At 44.7% G+C, this 16,334-nt stretch overlaps 2 protein-coding genes across 2 annotated transcripts; one reads left to right on the top strand and one right to left on the bottom strand.

Moving 5' to 3' along the window:
• The first annotated feature begins 3,174 nt into the window (after positions 1 to 3,174).
• On the top strand, positions 3,175 to 4,140 carry LOC136483948 (uncharacterized). Its single transcript, XM_066481122.1, has 2 exons — positions 3,175 to 3,304; positions 3,695 to 4,140. Exon 2 carries the CDS (start codon positions 3,713 to 3,715, stop codon positions 3,959 to 3,961), a length of 249 nt encoding a protein of 82 aa, XP_066337219.1. The 5' UTR covers positions 3,175 to 3,304; positions 3,695 to 3,712; the 3' UTR covers positions 3,962 to 4,140.
• A 6,304-nt stretch (positions 4,141 to 10,444) lies between these two features.
• On the bottom strand, positions 10,445 to 14,200 carry LOC136456916 (putative disease resistance protein RGA3). Its single transcript, XM_066456918.1, has one exon. It carries the CDS (start codon positions 14,198 to 14,200, stop codon positions 10,445 to 10,447), a length of 3,756 nt encoding a protein of 1,251 aa, XP_066313015.1.
• Between the last annotated feature and the right edge of the window lie 2,134 nt (positions 14,201 to 16,334).

Raw genomic sequence — 16,334 nt, forward strand, 5'->3', positions numbered from 1 at the left:
GATGTTGATGATGCGAAGGTGAAAAGGCAAAGTACGAAACCCTGGGGGCGAATCCCATGGTTTTATAGGGCCGACGGATGCGAGAAGGGCAACCGTCCGCCTTGATCTCTGAGCCTGCCATGACACACCGCTGTGTCATGTCGTGGGATACGCACCCGCGATCCCTATCCTTTTCCACCAAAATCACGCCAGATGGTTCGCCTTCCCTAGGCAGACCGGGACTCTTTTCCCATCGAGCGAATACGGGTCAAAGGACCCTTTCTCCGACCCACCTGGGCCTAGAAGTCCAAGGGTCGGCCCAACAGTCTCAACGGCCAGCCCAACAAGGGATGGGCCTGCAAGCGACTAGGATTTTGGGACACGAGCATTAGTAGGACCTCGACCCATAGTCGAGCCCTAGCCGGGCTGACCCTGGACGAGATCCCCGCGAGCAGGATACCAGGGTTCCCCTAAAAGAGCGGTATAGGAAGATACGTCTCAAGCGGTCGGTCACTGGCAGGTACCACATTACCAAGGCAGGAATTCTTCTCTGCTTTGCATCGTTGCCTAATGAAGTGTCCTCTGGGGGCTGAGATTCTTGTACCACCTTTTTTGTACCCTTCTTATTCCTTTTTTTCCCCGTGGAGGCTTCGTCCCCACCATAAAGGTCATTGTTCTTGTATCGGCTGGCCCCACACCGAGGACATTTATCCAGTGACTTGAATGTTTCGCCACGAAAAAGTATACAGTGGTTGGGGCATGCATGGATTTTTCAACCCCCATTGTCAATGGACTTATGACCTTCTTCGCTTGGTATGTGTTGGCGGGAACTGAGTTTGGTTGTGGCAGCACCCATGACAGGAGATGCAATAGATCTTTGAAACTACAGTCTGACCAGTCGTACTTAGCCTTCAGGATGAGCAGCTCAAGCACAAAACGTAGCAATGTCCAATGTGTCGGACAACCCTTTTTCAACACCATACACAGTCTCCTTCGATGCTTTTGTCACCCTTTCCAAATTTTCTAGACCTTTCGGGCTATTTAGTAAAATCTCTGGTCCAAGGGCTCGAATCATGTCCTCCAAATCATCTTCATCCCCGACACGTGCTCCACCATCATTATTGGCACCACCTTCGTCGTTACCGTCCCAACCACCAGCATCACCACCTTGTTCATTGCCAAACTCGAAATCCATTCGTGCATCAAGCTCTGCTGAATATTGGGACATGGATTCTATGGTTTTGTCGTCGTATTCGTCCTCGTCCTCGTCGTTAACAATAACTGTTTCACCATGATGAATCCACACTGTGTAGTCCTCAACAAATCCTTGCATAATCAAATATGATCTAATGATAGTCACATCTGTCCATGCCATACGGTTCTTGCAATCTTTACATGGGCAAATAATTATATCCTTATTCTATTTCAATGTCGTTGCATGCTTCTTTGCGGCTTCAATAAATTTATCCACCTCTTCACGGAAACCTGCCTTGAACCTTAACGAACTATACATCCAAGAGTTCATGTACTCCATCTTTTACAACAACAACAAAACAAACATTAAAGGACTACTTATTCAGATATATATAAAAATAAAACAAATTAATAATTACTTGAGAATAATTGTATATACTTCAGATATATATGAATATAAATCAAATATAATTACATGAAGCATACAAACACAACATGGTAGTGGAAAATTAATTAATGGCCCATTTATCCATAAATAATTAAAATACATATTTATTGATTACAATAAACAATTTCAAAGACAACAATTAGCAACAATTATACTTTACCCATTATCTTTCATACAAACTCTAGTCCAATTTCATCAAACATAAATTTACAAAAACAAAATTAATAAAAAAACCAAACCCTAGATCTAGATCCACATGCACATGAAACATCCATAAAACTAACTAATTGTTCACTAAAATCAAGAAACATGGACCAAATAAGGGTATGATCTTGTTCCCCTCCCTAATTTACCCTAGTACATTTAAAACTTGGGTCTAATTTGCTTCATAAGTAGCTCAAGCACCATAGAAGAGAGAGAAAAACAAAACTCTAATTATTCACTAACCAACCATTAAAACTTTCAAAAAAATGTGGAATAGCATTTTCTTACCTTCTACAACCTCTCCACCAAAGGATTTGAAACCAAAACCTTCCCCCCTTAATAGAGCAATTTTTGGGAGGTGCCCAAGGCCTCCCCACCTTTCTTTCACGGGTTGGAGTGAGTGACCCAAGGAGGAAGAAGATGCTGCAACTATTTTATATGTGGGTCATTTGTAGGGGCGGCTGGTGATTGAGCCGCCCCTACAAATCGGAGCTATATATACGGGGGCATTTTGTAGGGGCAGCTCAATCACCAGCTGCCCCTACAAATAGCAACTCCAGGGGCAGCTAGTAATTGGGCCGTCCCTACAAATCAGACCCCATTTGTAGAGGCGGTTCGTATCACCAGCCGCCCCTGCTGTTCCATTTGTAGGGGCGGCTGGTGTCTGGGCACCCGAGCACGCCACTGTAGGGGCGGCTCTATCACCAGCCGCCCCTACAAAAAAAATTCAAACCGTTGCTAAAAATCGTCCCACCATGTCATGAGTGTAGCTTCTTTAGGGTTTAGGAAGATACGTCCCAAGCCGTCGGTCACTGGCAGGTACCACATTACCAAGGCAGGAATTCTTCTCTGCTTTGCATCGTTGCCTAATGGAGTGTCCTCTGGGGGTTGAGATTCTTGTACCACCTTTTTTTTTAGTGTAAGGTGGTTGTAAAGGAAGAGTTATCGTTTCTACTATTTTATTTGGAATGGAAGAACGGGCAATTTTCTGCCGCCTGCTTGGGTTAATTCTCTTTTACCGTTGATCTCAGCGCAGAATGGAGGCCCAGTGCCCACCGGGCCTCCACTGTACTGGAAGCTGCAGAGGGCGCGATGGACAGTTGGGTCTGCGACTGCAACGATGGTGCAGCAGTGGCAGCAGGCCGACAGCTCACTCCAGAGGATCCAAGAATGTGAATTTGTTCTATTCGTACCAGAAAATCGTAAAAGAGGAACTGAATTATTCTATCCTTGTGGAAGGTCGTCAAAGCGGCATCTTTGCTAGGAGTAGTATCTCCTGTTGGTGAAGCAAAGCCAAATTTTCTGCTCCTCTTTACCACTACTACCAATTTTTACCATATATAAGACAAGCCTGCACCACACAAGCAGGCAGGAAGGGAGGCTCTCGCTCTCACCCGTGTCTGCTTATCCCTGGAGCAGACCTGAGTAAGGCCAGCCAAGCAAATTGTCTATCTACTTCTACTGAAGGAAAACAAAAAGGTAACTTGAAATTTTCAGTCTTGGCATTGCGTAATCGCATTCCCTCGTTTCTTCCTTTCGATTCCATGAGCTGCTGTTTTTCTACGACGATTGTAGGAACAACATCTCTCTCGAAAGCAAATGTTTTTACCATGAAACTGTTCCATCGATCTATCAGCAAACAGGAACCCTTCTGCTGTTCTATTGGTGTAGAAATTCTGAAATTCATTCAAAACAATATATGTATTCGAAAAAAAAGAGAGATTCTAAAGAATACTGTTCTGTTGCCACTCAGAAATCTAGTAGCACAAGTTTTCAAAAAGAAATCTAGTAGCACTGCGTTTCCTTCCATGCATCTCGTTTACTCTGACTGACGCAAGCAGTCTTCGTTCTCGCTTGTTGCAACTGCAGCATCACCAGTTACATACCATGGATTCCAAGCACGACGCGCCAACCTGGGCGGACCAGTGGGCCTCTGGTGAAGACAGCGGGAGCAGGAGCACCAACGCCAAGGCGGATAAGAAGACGGTCGCCGGCAACGTGAAGGCGGCGGCGTCGGAGGGGTTCGTCAAGGCCAAGGCGGCGGCGCTGGTCGGAGCGCACAAGGTGAAGACCGGGACGAGCACCGGCATCAAGTGGGTCAAGGAGCAGTACCAGAAGAAGAGGACATCCAAGTGAGCTGAGTTGTGATGTAGGAGTACTACTCTCTGTTCTGATCTTAGTGAAGCTCATTAGAGCAACAGATTTTCTCTTGGGTGGAGACTCTTGGTCGTTTGGTTCCTTTGGATGAGCTTGTAAGCCAATGGCCTTTCTTATTATTATTATTATTATTATCCTAGACTAGATGATTTTGCAGAGTTCTATGCTCTCTCAACGCTTAGGCATTACCGGCATTAAGAAAGTTCAAGTTACCCCCCTTAAATATTGTCTATGTCTGATAATTCTTTAAGTTAACGTTTGGTTTGGTTATTACTCCCTCCAACTATTTTAATCAATCATCAAATTTACCTCACTACCAAGATTTGTTTTTCTTTGTTTCTCCACTACAAATTGAGTTTTAATTCCAAAATTTGTGAGGCGATACAGAATCTCATCTTTTATGCTAAAAAATTATTATGACTTTTTTATCATTTGTGTATCGTGCAATTTTTTTTCTCTAGTTTTATTTTATCATATACTAGCAAATGTGCTCGTGCGTTGCAACGGGAGAAGAAACTTATTTTTTATATAAATCCATTATTATGTAAACCACTTTAGTCAAAATTCAATAATAAATTATTAAATTGATTTTATATAAAAAGGGCTATAATTCCTAATAAAGATTCATCCTGACCCATGACACAAAATTTTATAGGCTAGAATTAACCAAAATTGAAGCATTATTATAATAATGATAGTTAATGCATTGTTAGGCAACGACCACTTAAAGAAATTATGTATTACACTAGTATTTTGTTTCTTTTTGTCTTCATCTCTCTGGGTCCCATACCTTAGTTTGGAGCATACTTCATCTCACACATCCTTCTCATACACACGTCTAGCCCAAGTTGTTCTCTCCTCTCTACTCTCGCTCGATCGCCTCCTTCTCTCTCCTTCCATGAGATCCGCAGAGTAAACTAATTCTTTTGGAAGGTTTATTGTTGGCAGGAACCTCTGCGGTACTAACTATAGATTTTTGGGAAAAGCTGATGAGTTCTCTGCGGTACTAACTATGATATGACGTTCCTTGGCAGAGCAAAACACAGCATGGCGCACGGCGCGACGGGCACCGTAGCGAAGGAGCGCTTGTGTCCGTCTCAGCAGAGCCCGAGACAGCTTGGCCAGCAGCTGACGGCGAGGCCGTGCGCAACGACGGCGTGTAGGATCTTGGAGGAAAGCGCCAAATCAAAACCAAGGAACACGATTGAGGAGTCTAGAAGGGTCGCCGGGGAGGGTGGAAGCTCACCGTGTGCTCAGGAGGGGCGGGGGAGCAGCGGAGGACCGGAGGTGCCGTTCCACGGCAGTGGCGGCGGCGGACGGAGGTGTCAGGTACTCAGGTGTGTGGATTGCACTGACGCAGTGACTTCGTCGGAATACGCGGCAACGGCGACCGTACGGAGGAAATTGGGGCAGCAACGGGACGACGGCGCTTATGTTGTTGTGCTACGTGCGGACGACGGCGCTGCATCTCAACGGAATAGAAAGAAATCAAGTCTTGGGCTCAACGGGAGTCCGAGCAGAATTAGGCCCAACACGCCGAGCAAATCTAGGCCCATGATTAGGTTAGACAAAAATCTAAAGTTCCCAAAAATTTTGCCACTTTAGTATTAGGTATAGACATATAGATTAAATTCCCTAACCTATGAAAATAATGATGGAAAATTTATGATGTCAGCTACCACCTTATAAGATTTGATTTAAACATAGTTTTATGGAGAAAAAAAAGAAATCTTATCAAAGGTTAAATTGGATCATAATTGGAATAGTTGCCAAATGTTAATTTACTCCCTAACCAAGGGACCAGAAGTGTTCGCACCAAGCCATGGATATCCTCAAAAGGGTATGGAAGCACAAATGCCTCCCTCCATGCATCAAGACTTTCTGTTGGAGACTAAACAGAAGAGCACTAGCTACCGATCAAAAGAAAGAAGAAGAAGAAGAGCACTGGCTACTAGTGAGAGAGCTGGTAGTCTTTCAACAAAAATAAAGTAAGTTATGCATGATCTGCAACTTATCCACACTCATGAAGCTGGAGGACGAACAGATGCAAGCAGCTAGCTGCGCAACAAAACGGCCCCTCAAATTTCTCAGGAAATCAACCTGAGTTAAGAGGAGGCTATGCCACTCCTAACCAATCTCAGAGGGCAGGCAAACAGGCATGAACGTGAGAGGAGCAGGCATGCAGACAGCCCATGCATGCGGCATGCAGGCAACACATGGCCCAGGCACACGACCATCACCAGCAGCTGAGACATGCAAGCCAAGGTAATGTTTTTTCCATGGCAGGATTCCTGGAACGAAGGAGGGAGCGCAATCAAGCTCAACATAGCTCTGCTACTTATCAAAAAAAAAAAAAACAGCTCTGCTTTAGCATTGGCCCTACCAGGACCGCCTCTTTACAGAGCTTTACCACCGGCGCTCCTCCCTGACACGAGGTGCTACACGGATAAGTCGACGACTCCAGACATGCAAGCACAGGCCCCAAGGCGAGCCGGATTAGGAGTGTCCATCATCAACAATCAATCAAGCACTACGTCGGCCATCTACATCAAAGCCATGCTCAGAGATTTGAGCTCCGTGCTAATGGCTGAAGCTGCAGCCTTGGAACTTGGTGCTCAGGTACTCTGTGCACTTGGAGTTCAGCAACCGTTATTTCTGTCGGACAATCAACAGCTCGTAAACTTCTTCAATGGGAATGACTACAACGATCCACCTCAGTGTGAAATCAAGACTTTTACAGAGTTTCGTCAACAATACGTCAAGCAACAATGCAAGACTTTTCAAGATAGACAGGAAGCTTAACACTACAGCACATGTCCCAGCCACTCAAGTCTCACCACGTAAAAAATGTTTTTTTTAGCAACGGGACGAATTTTTTTGTAGGGGCGGCCGGTGATAGAGCCGCATCTACAAATGGTTGCCAAATGAGCCGCCCTTACAAATAAATTTATAGGGACGGCCGGTGTTATCAGCCACCCCTACAAATGGCCCGATTTGTAGGGGCGGCTCAACAATGAAGTGCCTCTACAAATGGACGCCGAATATTAAAAAGTAAGCACTAAAATTCAAATTTTGTAAAAGATCTCGGATGAAGAAACAATCAAAATGAAAGTTGTAGATCTCGAAAAGTTATGAAACTTTGTAGTTGAGAACTTTTTCAGTTGAGATCATTTAGTACTTGAAAATACTGTTTGAAATTATTGTTCCTGTTTTGTCATCTGATTCGGAGCCAATTCTTAAAACTGGTCTAATTGTAAATCCAGCATATGTGAGCAGTTGTCCCTACTTGACAGCTCTGAACTCAGTACTTTGTGATTCTTTCACCATCATTGCGGCATCTTTGCTAATAATAAATTTTCCTTTTATCAAAAAAATAAACTCATGGGAGTAATTTGGACCTTTTTCTTTTACATTATTTTCTAAGGTGTTATTATGTGCTTTACATATTTGCCACCAGCATCTAATGATGGTTCTCATTGTCAACTGAATAGCAGGGCCTCTCTCTCGATCTCGTCTCCTTCTTGCCTGATATATATGAGTGCAGTGTCAATTCTATCGGTGTTATCAGTGAACTCCAATAAACCATCCAAAATGATATGCCACATGGACTATGAACTAATTTCACTAAATTCATAACTTTCTTTCTGAACCTCAATAAAATTTCATCCAATAACTCAATTTACATAAGTTTACAATTATTCGGCTCTATCGACCAGTCGCCATAAATTTCAAAAAAAGTCCAATAAATTTGACCCTCCGGAAGAATTTCTACTTTCAATTGTTCATAGTTTTTGCTATAGTCTCGATTAGATAAGATTGTCAAAGAATTAGACTATGTTTGCATATATAGCTCTAGCTCGAAGCTCTACTTCAGATCTGGAGTTTGTATGATAAAATCAAAACATCATAGTATATATCTTTGTCAACTCAACTGAAGTTATGATTTCAAGAGTTAGAAATACCTAGCTCTAAAATTTGTTTATAGAAATCTTGTTATCCAAATTAAAAATTTATAGATTTATTAGTGTTTAAACTCTTCCCACTAGAGCCTTTCTCAACTAGTCAACTCATAGGAATTTTAGAGTAATTCCTAACCTTGTGTCATGTAAGGGCAAGGTTATTACGATCAAGATTCTAGGTATGATTTTTTTTGCTTGACAACATTGGATCGTAGTGTCAGGATCCTATCAAATTTTACAAAATATATATTTATTGAATAAGATTTGTATTATGTTGTAAACATTGAAGCTTATAATATTGTACCTGGTTGAAAAAGGCCCCTTCTACATTTGAATTTTGTGAGCTTGCTATAAGAAAATTTTGGGTGTTTTAGAGAAGTTCCACACCAGATTAAAGGTGTTGTAAGATCTAAGTGAAATATTCCTTCACCACACTTGGATTTTTAATTTTCTACACTAATTCTTTATATCAATTACAACAAATTAATCACCATAACTGTTGGGTGTATTATACATTGGGGACCCCATTAGTGAGTTGACACCCAATTACATAGCCAAGGGGCTTGTAAAGTAGTGTTTAGGGTCCATTTGTAGCCTTAGAGGTATTTTTTGTAAATACAAGCCGCACCCGGGAGAATAATGAAAACCTCCCTATAAAAGGAGCCGGAAGGTGGAGAGGGATGGTTGCCTCTTTACTCACGACTTTCTTTCTCTCACTCACTACTCTCTCTCTTGTTTGACCTTATACACTAACAATAACTTTAGTACAAGTCGATTGTAAATCCACCATTAGTTGACAATAACTAAAATCATGGTGTGCGAGAAGATTTTCACTTAATCCTAGTATTAACCCCTTAATGATGCTTTGTCCCTACCATGCATGCTATTTAGAAACAAGAAAGGGAAAGAAAAACAAAAACAAAAAAAATCATGTGGAAAAGAAGATTTTCGCTCGAGCGCAATATAGCAAAATTGTATTGGTTTTATTAATTAAATTGACTTTTATTTGACGTTATTTCAATGTCACTTAACTTTAAATAATATTCTTTCACAATCGAACTATTTAAAAGTTATTCATATCAATTATTATATAGTATCGCAAAATTATACTATATGAGTATTTTTAAAATTCAGGTAGAGATATAAATAGAACCTACTATGTTCCTCCATTTCCGTTAATGCTCGTTGGTGCCCAGAGGGTGCTCAACAACATGTATTATCACCACGCCAGAGTTTAGGAGGTGGTTAACAACTTGACTTGGCTGGACTGAATGTGATGATTCACTGTTACACTATTCATGGGCGTGATAGAATCAGTAGTTTCAAGGAGAGCTTCCCCAGAAGATTGATAGACGCATTTATTACCCGTAGGTGAGTACTGTGATGTTTGATGTGAGGATCATAGGAGTTGGAGACTGAGTGATATTTGTTTTGATATGAGGATGATAGGAGTTGGAGACTAGAGTGGAGTATACAATCCTGCTTAATGTAAAAGAAAACATAGGATGCACATGTGCCACAATAGTTAACCAACCAATCATGACCCAAATCGAGTTAAGCTAGGAGTATAATGCCAGAAGGGCCTGTTGTCCACACAGCCAGACATCACATCACAAACAAAGTGCCGACGGCTACTCTGGTAAGCCGTTAGCGATGGGAGTGCTGAGCTCCAGAACGACGGGGCTAGCGAGCTCGCCGCACGGAGATGCACCAAGTTCCAGGGAGACGAGCTGCTGTCAAATCTCCGTTGTGGACAAGGCGGACAATGCATCTGAAGCTAACTGCTGAGTACATAGGTCACATCATCCGTTAACCGACATGCATTTGTCAATCCCAATCTAAATGATATGTCAATTTCCCTTTTACCCAGCAAGGTATGATTTAAAATCGTACGATTTGGATCCCAGTTCACCCCCTTAGTGGTATGTTTTGATTTCTCCTTTTTCTTTTTTTAACTTGAATACAAAAATGATGTCAGTAATTTTTAGTTCTGTTTTTTTTTTGTTCTTTCTAATTATAGAAGGTGAGATGCATGTCATTCAAACATAATTGACATCATCGATTCAAACTTTGTGTTGGTTTGACTGACACAACTTCGAAATTTACAGTTTGATGGTAGATTTGAGATCATTGTTGCACGAATTCAATCTCATGTTTTTATTTTGTTGGTTGTTGCGCTGTAGCTTGTATAACTTGTTGTAGACACCAATTATCAACAATTGATTAGCTTGAGCATCGTGTCACTTAACTCCCTGAACTCTAGTTTAGGCTCACTAAGCCTGTTGCATTTATATCAAGAATTTATCTTGTCTATCAAAGAGCAATTCAAGAGCAGTACGGGAACCAAAGTTCAGGGGCAGCAGGAAAACAGATCATATAGTATCATTTTCACCATTTGCTTGCAGACGCAGGTGTTTATGAAAGAAAGACTAGGGGAAAATCATAGTTGTGAAGAAGAAATGGAGAGCCTATGCATGATTTGAAAGAAGAATTACACGGCAACTCATTTTGCCTGAATGCATTTCCCATCAATATAAACTGCACCAATCAGTGCAATCTTTGGCCCATCAAGTTCATCATCAAGACACCGCTCTGTCAGCTGAGGACCGCAGTTACAGATTGAAAGTCTTTTCAGAGATGTTGGCAGGCCGTTCACTGGCAATCCCTCAATAGCTGGACAGTTCTGAACACACAGCTCTTCCAATGCAGGAAGCGTGCATAAGTTCTCAGGAAGCCCACTCATTTCCCTACAGTTCCTAATGCTAAGGACCTGCAGCTTCTCAAGCCAAGAAAAGTCAGATAAATCGTCACAGAATGCATCACATCCATCAATCTCTAGGATCTCAAGAGAAGAGAGCTGGTCGAACATGTACAATCTTAGAAGCACTGTGTTCTCCACGTGAAGATTGTACACATTGAGAAGGGAGCTCAACCAGTCCATATGCTCTATCTTGCTGACCTGATCGTTGCTTACGTGGGAGCACCCAGTTATTTTCAGGTTCCAAACCGAGAAGAGGAATGGATCCTCATCTGCCCATCCACCTTGTGCAACGAAGCACTCACTGATCTCCACCGTTCGCACCGAGGTGTGGAACTTGACGACAACCATCTTGGGGCAGTCATACAGAGAGATGTCCCTCAGTTCAGTAAGATCTTTGAACCCATCAGGGATGTCGCAGATGACGCTGTTACAGTTCTTGATTGACAGCAACTCAAGGGACTTTAGGAGGTGCTGCTGCTGAAGCAGGCTAGTGCCTAGAGACCTCAGCCTGTGACACTCATGAACACGTAATGTGGTAAGCCTTGATGTCCACCTGCCTTCTTTTGATGTTGCTTCCAAGGCTTCTTCTGTTGATGGTTGCTTATCATGAATTCTTGGCAGCGTCTCGAAACCAACATTCTCGACGATCATGACTGTCAGTGAAAGGGGAAGATCAGGAAAGATGGTCAGCTTTGGGCAGTTCCTTATCTCGAGCTCACAAAGATATGGAAATGCCATCCTATTCCTTCTTGATTTTGAGTTGCCTGTTGACCACTCTATGCAATGCGGTGCGGTTTCAATAACAAGCCTCTTGAGCTTCGGAAACAATTCTTGATCTAATCGTTGGGGAACAGTGCTCACTTTGGTTACAGAACGCATCCTGCTGATCTGAAGAACCTCAAGGCTGGGCAGGAGATGCAAGGGAGGCAGGGTCTTACAGTTTGTGCAGTCAGTTAAGTACATCGATGTCACATTCAACAGAGAACCAGATGTCTTCATCATCCATGATGGGAATTTGATGCCTCCATACCCCATAATTCTCAGTAACCATAGATTGTCGTGTGGTTGCAAGCACTCAAGTACTTCTTCGTCCTTGGACATCTCTTTGCTTTGGCCATCACAGCTACTCCATGACAGCTGTAGTTCATTCAGGTCCTGCATTCCCTTCAGGATGCCCTTGCTGAGCACACTGATGTCAACCTGACGGAGATCCCCAACATGAAGTTTTCCTCGCAGTTGAGTCATCCGTCGCAAGGCGTCGATGTGCATGCTACCACCAACATGGAATACATCCAGTTGTTGCAAATTTGAGAGACCATGTATGTCACTTATGCTTGAAAGGAACGACTCACTTGCATACAGATGCCTCAGGTTAATCAAACTTGTGATGCCATCGGGAGGATGCAAAGAAGGAGAATTGCTGCGGACATCCAGGACTTGTAGGTTGTAAAGCTGGCATAGTGTCTCTTGAAGGTCAATTATTTTGTTTCCTGACAAATTGAGATAGCGGAGGTGCCTGAGCTGGCTGATCTCTGGAGGCAAAAAAGTTATGTTTTCGCATGAGAGGACAAGGACTCTCACACTCTTTGCCATGGAGAAGATATGAGCTAGAACATCCAGAAACTCATCTGACTCGCTGATATCTCCTGTGAATAGCAGAATTGTCCGAACTTGGTACAGGAAATGGTGATCAGGGGATGACCAAGTCTGCAAAGCCAAATCACTCTTCAGCTTAGACAGGTTACTTGTCCTGATCGTCAGGTGACGAACCTCCTGTGGGATATCTCCTGAGCTTTCATCTGTGATCATGAAGAACCGGCTCATTGCCACTGCTCGTGCTAGGTGTAGCATCGACTTGTGCATTACAAATCTTTTACTTGGAAGAGGTTGAATGAAGCATCTTTGAACCAACTCATCAAAGAACTCACCACCGGTGTCCTCCAGACTCGCTGTGGCACGATCAGAGTATATCAGTCCCTGTGATACCCACATGCTAACCAGTTCTTCCTTTCTGAAGACATGATCGCCAGGGAGCACTGCACAATATGCGAAACACTGCTTGAGGCGGGGGTCAAGGTGACGGTAGCTCAGCCACAATGCCGGTGAAATCCCACAGAAATCTTGGCTCTCCCACAGCATGTCTTCCAGCACGTTTCTCCAGTGGTCTTCATCATCCTGCCGGAAGCGCAGCGCCCGCCCAAGTGCCCGCGCCGACAGCGGCAGGCTGACCATCCTCTTTGCAAACTCTGATGCAATTTTCTCCATCGGTGACAGCTCCTCTTCATCCTCTACGACATCGTCCCAGTCGTCTCCCAACAGAGTGCATTCTTCGGTATCATCTGCCCTGCCAAATGCGAAATGCTTGAACATCTTCAGGTAATCATCGGATCCCAGAGGGCCCAGGGCTAACATCGGCATTGTGCCTACTGCTGTTGCAACAGTTTCTGATTCAGTTGTCACCATGATCAAGCTCCTCCTAGCCGCCGGTTGCAGCACCTCCAGTAGATCTCCCCACTGCTTGTCGACGACGTCGGTGACGCCATCAAGCACGAGCAGGAACCTCTTCCCTGCCAATTCCTTGTGCAGAAGTTCCCTGGCGTCCTCGGCTTCACGATCCTGGCCGCCGGCAGCTGCGTGGATCATCTGATCCATGAGCTGCTTCCTTAGCCGGAACGGGCCAGAGACGTGCACCCACATCCGCACAGGGAACTCGGCCTTGGTGACCTCGTGGTCGAAGATGAAGTGCACGAGCGCCGTCTTGCCGACCCCGGCGTCCCCGGTGACGGGGAGGACGCCGACGCCGAGGCGGTAGTGCGGGTCGTCGCTGAACCTCACGTTCTGCAGGATCTGCTCCACCTCGGCTTCTCTCCCGAAGATGTCGTCTTGTTCGGTCTCCCCCGCGGCGGCGTCCTCTGTTCGCCAAACAGAGGAGATCGTGGCGTAGTTCTTCTCCGGCGCGACGTTCTCGTACGCCGAGGCGCACCTGTAAGCAGCTTGCGCCATCACCCCAAGCGCGTCTCGGCACGGGTCCAGATCAATGCTGCTCGTCTCCGCCCTGGTGCTTTTCCGATGCCCGCTGCCACTGCTGCTGGCACGGCCTGCGGTTCTTGGCGGGCTGAAGCAGAGCAAGAACCTGAGCGGGCTGCGCGGCTTCTGCGCGACGGCGGTGCCCGCCGGGCGCGCCTCGGCGCCCACGCCCTCTTCTCCGTCCACGTCCACGGCGGCGGCGCACTCGATGTCATCCAGGGCGTCGTCCGCGGCGTAGGCGGCATCGAGCAGGTCCTGCAGGGGTCGCCCGCCCAGGTCAACGGCGCCCGCGTCAGCTGCGTCGAGCACGCGCCACACGGACGGGAGCAGGCCCTCGAGGCGGCGCAGGTGGCCCGCGGCGGCGTCATCGAGCTCGGCCAGCAGCTCGAGGCCCTTGCGGATGAGGCGGGCGAGCACAGCGGCGACGATGCCAGACGCGGACCAGCCAACCGTCGGAGGCAACGGTGTCATCGTAACGGAGGGTTGTGGCGGCGCCATTGGTGGGTTTGCGTGATGTGTTCTTGGCGGGAGCGCTGGGGTGGTGTCTGGTGAATGATCCGTAGAAGAAATGGTTTGGTGGAAGGAAAGATCGTAGCTGTTGTCCAACCAAAATTGAAATGAAAAAATAAAAGCTGGCCGGTGACCGGACGACGTGCGTGCACGTACGCGCGGCGAAAGGGTCGCCGGAGTTGTTAGTTGGGAGGTGCACATAGACAACGAGACAAGTAAATGGGTGCTGCACCGTGCATGTACTGCGGGCAACTCCATTTATAGCTACGGTTTTACAGAAGAACATTTCAATAGTCTGTCTATGTTGTTTTTTATTTTCCCCAGCTGGGTATCCCACTATCCGCACTACTGCACTAGCCATATTTCTCTAACTGAGTCTTACTTGCTATTTGTTGTCTGGCCAATCAAGAGGTGGTCTGGCCAATCAAGAGGTGGGCGAAGGCAAGAAGCCTATCGGATCTCTGTAAAAAATCTGATGACGTAGTAGTTTTAAATACAGACAAGAGAATTTAGCTAGGCTATCGAACAACGCTAACTTTTAGATAGACTTTCTATTTTATATAATGACTCAATCTTATAATTTAGCATCTAATTTTGCAAAGCCTATTGGAGTTGCTCTAGGCTGCTTGTTGGGCCGCCTGGGTAGAGGGGTTCACGGTGTGCTTGTACCCTGCGAAGTTCATGGTCCAGCACCAGCCTAGTAACGTAACCTACCATAGTCCATAGCTGGCCTGTTAGCTTCCAGTACCAAAAAATAAAGTGTGTGATGAATGGGTCGATTTTGGCGGCTAAATTTTCAAACAGCCGTTGAATTGATCTTCCGTCCAGGCCAAAAACAAAAAAAAAAAAGAAAAACCCCTGATCTGTAGTCCTCATTTTCTTTATGTCGTTCCCAAGAAGTCTTCAAAATTAAAATTTCGCAAATACATGTCAAATACAAATAAAAATGTACAACTTAACTTTGTGTTTCCAAAACTTAGAAATTTTATTTTTACTAGATAAGTGTCCGTGCGTTGCACCGAAAAATATACTCGGTGTGATGTTCTCGATCATTTCATAGCCTGGCTTGTCCAGTTCGTCGATTAAGACATCTAAGAAATCCACCTCTTCACTCTCTGCCTCATTCCTGGGCGCACCGAGCTGCTGTTTTAGCTTCGTCATCATCACCTTCTTGTATCCCTGATGAAGAGATCGAAGTAAAAAAAATCGAAAATTGTGTGTCACTGATCAAAGGCTAGGCAGCAGACAGTGTGTTGGGATAACCACATTAACACACTTGCTACTAATAACAGAAACACTTAATTTCACCATAATGCGAAATCAGCCTAGATCGTCACCTACTCACGGAAGGAAACATATGCATCACATATATATGGAGGAAATAACAGCAGTCACAACTGGTTCCAATCAGCTGTGTTCACATCAGAAGCTGTCACAACTTGTTCCAATCAGCTGTGTTCACATCAGAAGCAGTCACAACTACAACTAGTTTCAATCAGTTGTGTTCATATCAGAAGCTGTCACAACTTGTTCCAATCAACTGTATTCACATCAGAAGCAGTCATAACTAGTTCCAATCAGCTGTGTTCACATTAACTGCTTCAACCGATCACAACAGCGAGCACAACTAGTTGCGGCAAATCACTTGCAACTGCAGTCGCAACTAGTTGCAGCCAATCTCGTAGCAATAATAAGACACAAGATTTAACGTGGAAAACCCTCAAATCGGGGTAAAAACCACGGGACCAAGCCAGCCAAATCTTCTTCCACTATATGCTTATGGATTACAACAAATTCATCTCTAGATAGCACTAGAGGCAATCATACATCAAGATATGCAGATCTTGGATAACAACAATAAGATTTGGGGCTGCTACTTAGGGAGTGGAAAGACCTCACCAAATGATGGTGGAACTCAGATTAGAGGCACCAAGGATGTGGATCTGAAGCTTTACAACCTTGAGGATGAACCCATCTTGATCTATTGCAAGATCTCCTCTCTAATCTCACTCTTCTCCCTCTCTTTTCTTTCTCTGGTTTTCTTCCCTCTCTCACACACAAGGAGCAAGGGGCTGAACTGGAACTGCTTCTCTCT

This window comes from Miscanthus floridulus, chromosome 1 (genome assembly GCF_019320115.1).
Source record: "Miscanthus floridulus cultivar M001 chromosome 1, ASM1932011v1, whole genome shotgun sequence".
Taxonomy (NCBI): Eukaryota; Viridiplantae; Streptophyta; class Magnoliopsida; order Poales; family Poaceae; genus Miscanthus; species Miscanthus floridulus.